Source organism: Balaenoptera borealis, assembly GCF_965194805.1.
Source record: "Balaenoptera borealis genome assembly, chromosome: 5".
In the NCBI taxonomy this organism is placed as follows: domain Eukaryota; kingdom Metazoa; phylum Chordata; class Mammalia; order Artiodactyla; family Balaenopteridae; genus Balaenoptera; species Balaenoptera borealis.
In genome coordinates, this window is record NC_138862.1 from 80,878,619 (window position 1) to 80,890,931 (window position 12,313).

The 12,313-nt window shown below is 41.5% G+C and overlaps 1 protein-coding gene and 1 long non-coding RNA gene across 10 annotated transcripts; one reads left to right on the forward strand and one right to left on the reverse strand.

The window, feature by feature from the left end:
* Positions 1-6,355, reverse strand: EIF4A2 (eukaryotic translation initiation factor 4A2). Of its 8 annotated transcripts, none has more exons than XR_014245099.1 (12): positions 6,225-6,355; positions 5,365-5,410; positions 5,140-5,272; positions 4,709-4,848; positions 3,791-3,959; positions 3,583-3,692; positions 3,192-3,335; positions 2,738-2,875; positions 2,401-2,490; positions 2,099-2,178; positions 1,541-1,647; positions 1-787 (listed from the first exon to the last, which is right to left on the reverse strand). XR_014245099.1 is itself a non-coding variant. In XM_082393582.1 (11 exons), exons 1-11 carry the CDS (start codon positions 6,251-6,253, stop codon positions 643-645), a joined length of 1,224 nt encoding a protein of 407 aa, XP_082249708.1. In that variant the 5' UTR covers positions 6,254-6,355; the 3' UTR covers positions 1-642. The 8 variants fall into 8 exon arrangements, 4 of the variants coding, with proteins under 4 accessions (XP_082249708.1, XP_082249707.1, XP_082249709.1 ...); XR_014245100.1 differs by having other exon boundaries at positions 1,537-1,647; XR_014245101.1 differs by having other exon boundaries at positions 697-787; positions 5,365-5,413; positions 6,225-6,322.
* A 138-nt stretch (positions 6,356-6,493) lies between these two features.
* LOC309629494 lies at positions 6,494-10,322 on the forward strand. 2 transcript variants are annotated; one of them, XR_014245103.1, is made up of 4 exons: positions 6,494-6,955; positions 7,907-8,013; positions 8,622-8,683; positions 10,059-10,322. It is a non-coding gene; the product is annotated as an uncharacterized lncRNA (long non-coding RNA). The 2 variants fall into 2 exon arrangements; XR_014245104.1 differs by having other exon boundaries at positions 6,494-6,910.
* Positions 10,323-12,313: the final 1,991 nt, after the last annotated feature.

Below are 12,313 nucleotides of genomic sequence, written 5' to 3' on the forward strand. Positions count from 1 at the left end.
TTTAAAGTGAATATACAATTTATTTAACATTCAAACTTCATTAAGACATGTGCAATATGGCAATTTTACTGGGGTAAACGTTTAACCCTATCTAGGATGATTGCTTGCTGGGGCTTAGCAACAGGGTCCAGTTCACACTTAGCACTAATTAAATACTTTATTGAATAAATATAATACCAAACAAAATGCATTCAAATGCTTTCTAAAAAAATCAATTTTAAAGGCCTTTCTATTCAGGCTAATGACAAACACAATAAAGGCAGATATGCTAGTTTAACATAATTGGCTGATTTTATACAGCACTTATATCTTTTAGTCCACAAGTATATTATTAAATGATAGAGAACATCTAATACAACCATTTCTACAGAACTAGGAAATAAATTTCTAAGAAAGAAAGATTTTACAGACCCCATCTTTTATACCCACCCCAACAGTCTAACTCTAAAGAGGATAAAGCCAACGACTTTCCTCACAAGAGCTCACGACTAATGTCGCTCTGCTATCAAAATCTGTATTTCTGATCCGTTATGAGCATTGAGACAAGATTCAAATATTCCCAAAGAAAGAAGCACAATGCACGTTGTGATCGCCTATTCAGCAACAGCGAGCACTGCATTCAAAACTATCTCATCCCAGGAATTAAATAAGGTCAGCCACATTCATTGGCATTTCCTCCACTGTAGTATTGTAGAAAGTCTCAATGTCACGAAGAATCCTCTTGTCTTCTTCAGTAACAAAGTTTATAGCCACACCTTTCCTCCCAAATCGACCCCCTCTGCCAATTCTGTGTAAGAAAAAGAAATCAGCAATTAGAATATACTACTTCACATGCTGCATGATGATCCACTTGTTAACCATCAGCTGCTGTTTACTTATCAAGGTTATAGTTCGTGCTTCTAATTGGAGCACTAGCTGCTAATCAATATCTAGAGAAAAAAATCTTCCTTTGCAGTTAGTGCCAAAAGGATTCAAGGCTTGTCTGGCTGCAAAATGAGATTTTATCAAGTATCTTGAGCATTATTTATTTTCTTTTTTTTAAAGCAGATGACAGTATTGTGTTTTTTTTTGTTTTGTTTTCTTAAAGCAGATGACAGTATTGTGTTTGGGGTAGTGAATTTAAAGCCCATACCAAAGTGGGCCAGCCAAGAGCAGATGTCAGCCTGGGACAGATGTAAAACACCAGGGATAAAACAAAAAGAACAGTTATGTAATCCATTTCGACGCACTTCTGGAACTGTAAACTGCAAATACAAATGCTGCAAGGTTAACTATTGTCTAAAACTTACAACTTTTTCCAGTGGGAAAACAAATATTTGGTATGGTGACCCAAACTCATCACTGCTTTTTTGCTCAGTTTCACACGTTATATAACTCAAATTACTCAAACGTGTTTACCTCCAAAAACAGCTTTCTAACCTTCCTGATAGAAACCAGACAATACAAACCACCTAATAGGCTAGTATACAAAATGCCTTGGCTGGAGCATCTTAAAATATCAAATAATCATGACAAAAGAAAAACAAATATAAATACCGACTCGCTCTTTATTCAAACAGTGTGCTGTTTCGCTTATGATTCCACGTCCTAAATAACGTCAACGCCGTTTCTGAGCGCCATCTCGTCATCAACTGCTGCTATCGACCCCTGTATTTTTTAAAAAGTCTTTTTTTACATCATATAACAAAGTACAATTCAATTTATTTAGGGATAAAGCCACTATAACTAAACCAGGGACTGCTCAAATTGCTACCAGATGACACCAAGAAAATCCCAACTATAGAGGAATCACCAAGAAAGCGCATGGACACGGACACGAGCATCACTAAAAAATACAGCTCAACAATAAGCTAAGACCAACCGATCTAAAACAACCATATCTGTATGTATAGAGTCCACAATTTGGGCAACATTCACAACTGTTTTCCCACTGTGTATGACCAATCTTCCCAAGTACAATTTTAATTACACCCTACCAAGTTACTATGTCATATTACTCAATTCCCTGATTTGAGGTTACCTTTCAGACAAATCAGTCAGTAGAAAAGCAAAATATGAATTTTACCAGTCCAGTAAAGTCAAGATGCCATCTACTTACCTGTGAATATAGTTTTCACGATTGGTAGGTAGATCATAGTTTATAACCAATGACACTTGTTGCACATCAATCCCACGAGCCTGAAATACAATGACAACGATGTTCAAATTCTAATTGAAAAACTAGACACCTATGTAATGTAGGCCACAAAATAGTAATGAACTATACTAAGTGGTATAGCTCACTGTGGAGTGTGGTCTTTTCTTTATTCTCCCAAATAGCCCAAAATTGGTAAAGGTTATTAAAAAACCTTCCCCCCAAACAAACTTTTGGTGAATTAAGAAGAGCAGTGAGAGACTCACCAACAAGTCAGTAGTGATCAGAACACGGCTTGACCCTGATCGGAATTCCCTCATGATAACATCTCTTTCCTTCTGGTCCATGTCACCATGCTGCGAAGGAACAAACCTATTAATTCAAGAATCACCAATCAAATCAACATTTAATTTTATCAGCATGTATGAGACCAAGCGTCCCTGGCTGCTACAGGAGTACAGCAGACAGGTATAGTTAAGAAACAACTTTATTTTGAGCAGGGGGAACGACAACACAGCACTTAGCAGCTATATTGTAGTCTAAATCCTGCTTTAATTAAGGTACAAACTTCAGTTACCATTACTAGGTTAGAATACCTCTTACCAGAGCAGAAACTGTGAAATCCCTGGCATGCATTTTCTCAGTGAGCCAGTCCACCTTACGCCTTGTATTGAGAAAAATAACAGCCTGTGTAATCGTCAGTGTCTCATACAAGTCACAAAGTGTATCCAACTTCCATTCCTACAGTATTTCAAAGAGAAAGGTAACAGTAATTAACATGATTGTTTCCAACTTACATTCATTAGAAACTTATTATAAGATTGGTCTAAAGACATATTGCACCAAGTCTTAAGACAAAGGACATTGGACATTAAGAAAGAGGTCCACCCCAGTCCTTTACAACCTAGTGCAGTTACTCTTCTTCTTGTGTGTACTCTGCTAGCATTATTACAAAAACCAAGATGTGATCCTAGTTTCTGTAATTTTAGCACAGTGCTTATACAAGAAGGTAAAAAAACCTGGCTACATTTTTAGGTTTGACAATTAGACAAATTACCTCTCTTTCAACATTAATATAAAACTGTTTAATTCCTTCAAGGGTCAATTCTTCCTTTTTCACCAGAATTCGAATGGGATCTCTCATGAATTTTTTGGTCACTTCCAACACATCCGTTGGCATTGTGGCAGAAAGCAACACCACCTTAAAAAAAAAAATTGATTATGGTGTCACACATCACACAGCACAACCTGCACAATACTCGAGGACAAAAAACCTTTGAGACCAAGCGTCTCTGTCTGAGCATGGAATTGTGACAGAGAGTTATGCATCAGTTGCTTTTGATTTAAGCAGGGGGAACGGCAATAGAACACTTCAGTTGTGTTGTAATATTACCTGCATTAAACCTAACCTCCAGCTATTTTAAGAGTGGGAGTGAAACAAAGCTCACCTGAATACTTGTATTTAATTTTTGGAAAATCTCATAGATTTGATCCTTAAACCCTCGGCTCAGCATTTCATCTGCTTCATCCAAAACAAACATTTTGATCCATTTTGGAGCTGTTTAAAAATAAAGTCATACTATCATCTCTAGGTTCGCAGGCATGCTACTTTATTTATAATAGTAAAACCAAACTATACTCAACAGCAATACTTACACAGGTATCTTCTGTTTAACATATCAAACACTCTCCCTGGTGTACCAACAACAATATGTGGTGCTTCAGCCTGAAGTTTTTGCATTTCATTTCGAACATTGGTTCCACCAATGCAGGCATGACAAGTTGCCCCCATATAGTCTCCAAGCGCCAGAATTACCTTTTGGATCTGAAAGCCAAAAGCCTTAATTATTATCCAGCAGAATTACTGGTTCTGTGACTTAACTTCCAAAGCATAATGGCAAATATCTGGTCTACAAACAGCTTCAATGCATGCAGAGCACTTAACTACTTCCGAGCTTAAAATGCAGACCAATCTAAATGCCTCAAGATAAACTTCCCTGAAAACATCTTGTGCCTTATCAAACTTGAGATCCTATTGCCCCAGGTACCAGCTACGTAACTAAAAACATTTCCTACTGTTATTCTTCATTGTGTAGAAAAGTGTAAACAGTGGTAAAACAGTAATTTTTCCCGCAGTGCTGCGACGTATATAATCTTGGCTTTAATAAACCCTACAGATGTATTAGCAAGGTTTTCCTTCAAACCAATATGGCAGTGAGCTCTGAAAACACAGCATGCAACAGATACAGCACAAACTACTAAGACAGTCAAATAAGATGTCACTGCAGTTTTCATGTTGCACAACTGCATTCAAACTTGAAAATGAGAACAGGTCTAGTCCACCCTGAACAAAAACTTCAGTTTCTCAATCTGTTACACAACCCTGCAAACCATACCTGCACACCCAGTTCCCGTTTGACTGTTTAGCTTTCAACAGAAACTCCCTGCATGCACGGACAGTTAAAAAGAAGGCTCTGTAGGACAAATTTATACTAAGCTTTAAATTCTTCACAATTGTGAAACCTGAAACCTGTACAACACGCAAGCAGTTTTTGTGAACTACACTATCAATACCTGTTGAGCCAGTTCTCTGGTGGGGGCCAATACTAGTGCTTGGGTCTCCTTGAACTCAATCTCCAACTGTTGCAGGATGGAAATAGCAAATGTGGCTGTCTTGCCAGTACCTGACTGAGCTTGAGCAATCACATCATACCCTAAAAAAAGTAGGATACACATTTACCGATCCCACATCAAACCGCCACTTCTAGTTTACACCACGTATTCCATTTGGAACATGAATTACGCCCAAATAATCAAGTGATCAGCAATGAGTATTCTCTTCATTTCAGGTCAGTCCCGAAAGATGATTGCCATCATTTCACTTTAAGGAATACAAATAGGTACTAGTCCCCCAGAAGGTAATTTTCCCATATTAAAGAGAAAAGGGGGCAGGTCTATGCAGAACAGGGAATTCACTTTTAAGAGGCGCCAACGAGTTCTTTTACCTTTAATACACGGGATAATAGCTCTCTGCTGAATAGCTGATGGCTTCTCAAAACCATAAGCATAGATGCCTCGAAGAAGAGACTCCTTTAAATTCATATCATCAAAGTTATCAACAATTTCATTCCAGTTGCTCTGAAAGTTTAAAAAAAAAAAAAAAAAAAAAGGAATAAACGGATGAACAAACTCACCTTTCCAAAGTTCCAAATTCCACTCCCATTTCTTACCTCGATGACACCATCGGGCTCCATTCCCTCTGGGCCGCCATGTTCTCTGCTGACAAAAATACTGCTGTTAGGAGAACGTCCCTTCCCCAAACCCCTGCAACTGCACATTGAGGGGGAGAGAAGCCCTTTCTCATCCGGTCGCTCTCCCCCGCACGTGTACACTTCCCAAACGAGCAAAGGCAGCTGGTGCCGCAGGGCACACGATGTACTGCGCCGCCGCTCAAAGGTTAGGAACCGGGGACGCCCGGAAAGACCTCACGGATGCCGGCCCTTCCCCCCAAGCCTGAGCGCCAGGCGCTCCCCTCTCGGCAGTGCACCGTCTCGCGAGAACTCCACGCGCCGAGCTCCGCCCCTAACAATGCGCAAGCCGTAGTGATTGACGCGGGCCTAGGCCCGGCGAGGCCTTGCCAACGGTTCACCGGGACCCCGTTGCCGGCCCGGCCCCATCCGGCCTCCGGCCGCCGCTGCCGTCCTGCCCCCACCCAACCTACTGCCTAGCGCTCCCAAACCGCGCCGCTGGCCGCGAATAAAGCTTTAGACAACCCAGTTACACCGTACCGACTGCGGACTGCGCCACGGCTGCCACTAAATGCCGGGCTCCGTACGGGCAGGAGAAGCGGCCGCGATTTCAAGGCGTCTTCGGGAAAACACACTCTTTCACCAGCCCGTTTTCTTACCCGTCTCCCCACAATCCGGGCCCTACCTATCATGGAAGATTCTCGAAAAACACAGGAGTACTGTACCCCAAAGCCACGCCTATGAACCCGGGGTTCCCTGCCTCCTCTCCATCTATTACAACCTCCTCCGGCGCCTTAGAACCTGTGCCACAGAGCACCACCACCACCGAAAAAGCGGCATACCTGTTATAATCCGCGGAGCTACCAGACATGATCCGAAAAACCACTCAGTGCCCGACTGGAAAGACAGAGGAGCCGCACCACCCGTTTTTTATAGCCTCGCGGCCGGGACCCGTTTTCTGCGGAGGAATTTTCCCGTCGTTCTACGACCAGCCACAAAATTGTGATCGTGGGGTGCTTATCTCAGAAAATATCCTAAGCAAATCGGTGGGAAAACCCAAATTTAGTTATCTGTCGATCTTACAGCGTTGCTGAACATCCCAAGACCCTGGGGGGGGGATGTTGGGACTCTTTGCTCTGCGGCGGAAGAATATTGCAGCAAGCGGTGGGCAGACCCGCGTTCCCCGCCCGCCCTGCTCCTACGGGGTTTCCGCGTCCCCGAAGCAGAGGCGGCCGGGCCGCCGGGCTGGACCGGGAGGCGGAAGGTTGGGGCGCGCCGGACGGTTGGCAGCTCTGGCTTTCCCGCCGGCGAGTGGGACCAGGCTCGCCGGTCCCGCAGTGCTCGGTGCCGGAGGGGTAGGCACGTCCACACTCTGCACTGGAGGGGAATCGGTCTGTTCCGCTCGTTCCCACCGCTACTTATCTTGACGGTAGAGAGCCGCCTGGCCTTTGGCACGAGCGTTTAACATCCTTCAGACCTTGACAGTGAAACTCCTGCTACGGAAAATGTCGGCTACCCAGCAAGTCCCGTAAGATCCGGTTTACCGTCCAACGTGCAGGGCGAGAAGAAATATGTAATGTCCTCTGCAGATGTCTCTGGAGTAGCCAACTCCATTCTCATGTTGCTTCTGGTCTTCTCTCGCTCTCTTTTTAAATTAATGCTTATAATTTTAACAGGTGTGAGAAATGCCTGATAAAATCATTGTAAACTTTTGCTAATGTGCCTTGTAACTCAGGAATTTAAATGGATGCTTCCGGCCTGTACAGCTCCATGCTGCTTTGGGACTACACAGGTTTGGGTTATGGTCTTTTTTTTTTTTTTAAAGGCTTTTTGCGCTTTAATTGTTTATACATAATGAATGTTGATTTATTGAAATTGAGAGCAATACAACCCTTGCTGCTTAAATAAACTGCATGATTCGTAAAGCTCCAGAGGTTTTCAACTGTAGCCCTAACCCAGGCTCGTTAATAAAAATCAAAAATAGTATTTTTAGTCATTTAACTTTAAAATACAGTCCTACCCACCCTGCAAGATAACACGAATACTCAAGAAAACATTTTCTCCTTAATTCAGAAGGCCAACCTAAAGTCTGATAACGGGGAAAAAATGACTTAATTTTCTATATTTGTGTATTCAACATGATATCTGGTTCTAAATACTACATTTTTTTCCAAAAATCATTTATTTATTTGAAAATGATCACGCTAGGAACTGTGACAAAAACTAATACCAAGATGACAGTGTACTTGGCCCTCAGTCTAGTGATGATGCTCCCTATTTACCCTTTATAATGTTCAAATCCAGATTTGCGGTAATGCCAGACATTTTCTGAGAATGGAGGTCAGAGATCCTTGTTGGCTCGTCCAAAACCTACTAAAAATCTCCCGGGATCCAGGAAACTGAAGAAAATACTAAATGAGAAAAATGGCCAACAATTTAGTCTCACTTGAGTCTACAGGGTGAAATCAATGAACCATAGGGTGAAATCAATCAACATCACCTAATTGTTGAGTGTTTTCTTTAGGTTTAGCACTACTGTTACATGCTGTGGAGGATTTCCAGAGTCCCTTAACAGGAAATAATCAAGGGCTAAACTCTGGTTGAAGTCACAATTGCTCAAGGGGTTTCAAGGTAAGAAAGTTTCCTAATCCAAAATTCAGCAAAAATCCAGACCCACATTGCCAGCAACTCTACCATGTATTTCTAATAAATGCTGTGCTTACCACATTCTCAAGTGCTTACTAAATAGCATTAGTAAGTAAAAAATGAGATAAAGATCCAAACAAAACATACACATTAACAAAGTTTTGCATATCAACACAGAGCATACTGTGAAACTTTTCCACTTACCTGAGATCTAAAATTAGATGGCCATCTCTAAGTCAACTACAATGCTTCTTTGCTAACCTGGAACATGTGAGGCCATTTATACTGCAAATGATGCTAAAACTCTGCTTCTTTCCCTGTGTGACCACCTAGTTTAGTTTTACTCTCCAGTAGCCTCCGCTGACAATTGTAAAGCCATCTAGCGATTGTAAGCCAACCTATTTGGGGGGAACATTATTCTGCCTGCCACAGCAACCAATCAACTTTGTTGAATAGTGTATAAAATAAGAACCAAGAAGAGACAGTAAAGGCATTGTTAGCATAGAGTAGAGTTGATCCAGAATAGCTTCTAGGAAGTTGTGAATTTTAATCCAAAAATGGCAAAATGATGTTTTTGCTTCTTTTATTCTTAGGTCAAACAGACTGATGAGGAAAAGAATTTTTTCACTGCTGGCAGTAATTCCTTAGACATATAGTAAGCCCTTAAATGTTTTGAATGAATGAGTGAATAACTAGAAGAATAAATAGTAAAACTACGAAGATGAAGGGATATTATCTATTTCCTACAGTGAGTTGTACTGTTGATATGCTGTTTTAATTTCTTTTAAAGAGTAAAACTACTCCTGCTATTCATATTCAAAAAAGGACACATCCCGATGTCCCCTTCAGCTTATGTGACCATTTTTTTTTTTTAAATTAATTAATTAATTACGGCTGTGTTGGGTCTTCGTTTCTGTGCGAGGGCTTTCTCCAGTTGCGGCAAGTGGGGGCCACTCTTCATCGCGGTGCGCGGGCCTCTCACCATCGCGGCCTCTCTTGCTGCGGGGCACAGGCTCCAGACGCGCAGGCTCAGTAGTTGTGGCTCACGGGCCTAGTTGCTCCGCGGCATGTGGGATCTTCCCAGACCAGGGCTCGAACCCGTGTCCCCTGCATTGGCAGGCAGATTCTCAACCACTGCGCCACCAGGGAAGCCCTATGTGACCATTTTTATCCCCTGGACTTGTAGGCCTGCATTTACTTACTGAAACGGTGACGATTTACATAAAGGTACTACTTTTAAGAAGAAGCTGTTTTAGACTGTCTGGACTGTAAAACAAAATGAGTTCTACTTGCAAGATTTTATCTTTTTTGTTGCACAAACAATACTTTAAAAACAATAAAGAGCATTTTAAAAATAAAATTTCTCCTAACCCTACTACATTAAGGAAAAAAGCTCAGCATTTTCCTCCTCTTCACTGCTCCATCAGTTGCTTTGGTATTGTTACTTCTGCTGTTGCTGTTTGTGAATTTTGTTTGGTGAATTTGCCCACATTTGAAAGTGGGCCTGGAGCATAGGCTGGGTGGTGGTGGTCCTTAGGTCCACTCCTTGCATCTGAAACTGGGGTGCAGTAGACGTAGAAGTGAAGTGGCAGTTTATGGACCTCATTTCCTTGGAATAAATCCAGCCATTCTTCAACTATTCAGGCTTCATGATTTTTGCCATACCTAAATCGTACCACCTGAATTATTTACCTAATTTTTTAGTCAATTTGCATTTACTTCGCTTGAGTGAAATCGTAGGTTTAATTTCTTGTATTTTCTAATACTGATTAAAGTAATTACCGAAAAAAATGAAAATAAATACTGTGTGTCAATATAGCTCATCTGAACTTTTCTGTTTGGGATACACTGTTTCAGATGGATTGTAGGCCTACTAAATCTGTAGTCATTAGCCAGACCAGGGCAGAGGCAAATTAGATCTTGGTTTCCAGTTCTGAATTCTGAATGATAGGCCAACTAAAGTCTGTGAATAACCAACTAAATATTGTCAGTTGTTTCTGATGAAAACTTTTTTTTTATTATATTAATAGGACTTCGAAAAAATAAAGGGGGTGGGCACTCTGCCATCTTCCTGACTCCCGTAGAAAGGCTGAGGTGATGCATAACTAGCTGGTGTTCCCTGAGACTGCCTCTGTTTGGGAAAGCCTTCGTGTCTGAAGAGAGAAGATGGTCAAGGCATAGTGCCCCTTTGCTTGCTAGAGGCTTCTATTTTTATTTTCCTTTAAAATTCCTTTGAAAAGTAACTTTAAAATTTTATACTCACAATTGACCCAAATAAAAGAAATTATATGGGCTGTAATGTCATTTTTTGGCGGGGGGCGGTGGTCAAGAAACCTATTACGTTAAATACTTGAAATTTTCAAAGTATTATCCTCCACAGTAAGCTCAGAAGTCAAGAACCAGGAATATGTACACTCTGGTGATATCAGGAATAAGCAACCCAGACCAGTGGAGGAAAAGTCTTATTTAATTATAATTTGTAGGGCTTCCCTGGTGGCGCAGTGGTTGAGAATCTGCCTGCCAATGCAGGGGACACGGGTTCGAGCCCTGGTCTGGGAAGATCCCACATGCCGCGGAGCAACTGGGCCCGTGAGCCACAACTACTGAGCCTGCGCGTCTGGAGCCTGTGCTCCGCAACAAGAGAGGCCGCGATAGTGAGAGGCCTGCGCACCGCGATGAAGAGTGGCCCCCGCTCGCCGCATCTAGAGAAAGCCCTCGCACAGAAACAAAGACCCAACACAGCCAAAAATAAATAAATAAATAAATAAATTTAATTATAATTTGTAAGGCTCTGTCTCTTGTGATGTTCAATAGAAACACCGAAAATTTTCCTGAGATGTCCACTGCTACTAGCTGTTTTTCCTGAGCTGATCATTCATGTTTAAACTCCCTTCTATTGCAAAACAAATATAACTTTGCAGTATTTCTTTAATCTGCAGAATGAGTTTGCAGTAGAAAATGTAATTTGTTCACTTAAATTGTAGTTGACTTTAACAGCCTTGATTTTATATGACCTATCTTTCTCTATAAGGTGATGTCTGTTAGTTGATGAAAAAACCCCAGACCCTGTGTTTAGCTGTCTTTCTGCTGGCTCTGCAAGTAAAAAAAAACAAAAACACAAAAGATGATTCTAATAGATTTAACTCTAAACACACCTCAAAACTTGGTTCCTGGACAAGGTGGTGCTATGGTAAAGCCAGCTGGCAAACTCCTTCCAGAAGGCAAGGAGACGCTTGGGACTGAACTCCCTGTCTTGCCCAAGGAGGGGAAAGGCAGAAGATCCTTTGGGGCCTTGAATGGGAAGCTTCCTGTTTTTCCTGCTCTCTCGAATTTGGAATTAGCTGTTCAATCTGTTAGACTCACTGAAGCAGACAAAGAAAGGAAAATCTATCAAACGAACTAAATGAAGTTCTGAGGCTAAAAAGTAGAGTCAGGGAGTGCATTTCTATATGAGTTTAGATTAATCAGCCCAAAGGCTGTCTGATAAGATAGATGGATACTTGTGGATGGTGGGAATCACTGAGGGGCTAGACTCTCAACAGAATACAGATTGAGGAATAGGTACTACATCTTCCTTTGGGGCACCTATTTTCCAATTTGGGTTGCCTTCCTTCTTTGCAGTGACCCTGGTTCCTAGAGGTAAAAAACTGTGGAGGGGTTATACAGAGATTTGTACAGATTGTACAGAGATTGTATAGAGATTAAATGATTTACTTCAAAATGCTTGCATTTGAATGCATTCCTTGAGAGAATTGTGATGAGAATTCCCCCTGGGCTAACTAGTGTGAACTGAGGTTTCAAAGCTTCCCAGGCAACTCTGAATAGTTTGTGGATCTAGGTGGATTGTTAGGTTCCTAAGGGTATCAGTGGCCCCGCCTTTGCTCCATCCCACCCTCCTCCTTCAAATAGGGACCTTTGTCCCTATGTATTAAAGTCTTGATTTTGGTTAAAGTTAGAAGGTTGATATTAAACCTCTGCCATCTCTTGAAAGCCCACTAAAATAATGGTAAAAAGTCTTGCTGAAAAGACTTAAACACTCAAGAAAATTGGAAAAGAGACAACAGCTCACAAAACTTAAATTGGAAAGCAAATGAGAAAATGATGAGAAAATTAGCAGATGGGAGAAAGCTTAGTCCTAAATTCAGAGTGGGGAAAGCTGATAAGCAACCTCATTTGTATTGCAGAACAACCAAAAGAGTCAGAAATTGGTAGGACCATGTTTTTTTGGATGTAGGGATGTGAGATTAAAACATGAACACCGGTTGAAAGTCTGTTGAAAAAGCAG

What these genes read in the sequence shown, in the direction of transcription:
- EIF4A2 (XM_082393581.1), bottom strand. Translation starts at nt 6,253, where the DNA reads ATGTCTGGTAGCTCCGCGGATTATAACAG. An exon ending in GTTAAACAGAAGATACCTGT is followed by an intron (nt 3,693 to 3,790) that starts GTAAGTATTGCT and finishes ATTTTTAAACAG; the next exon opens with CTCCAAAATGGATCAAAATG. An exon ending in TGATCACTACTGACTTGTTG is followed by an intron (nt 2,179 to 2,400) that starts GTGAGTCTCTCA and finishes ATTGTATTTCAG; the next exon opens with GCTCGTGGGATTGATGTGCA.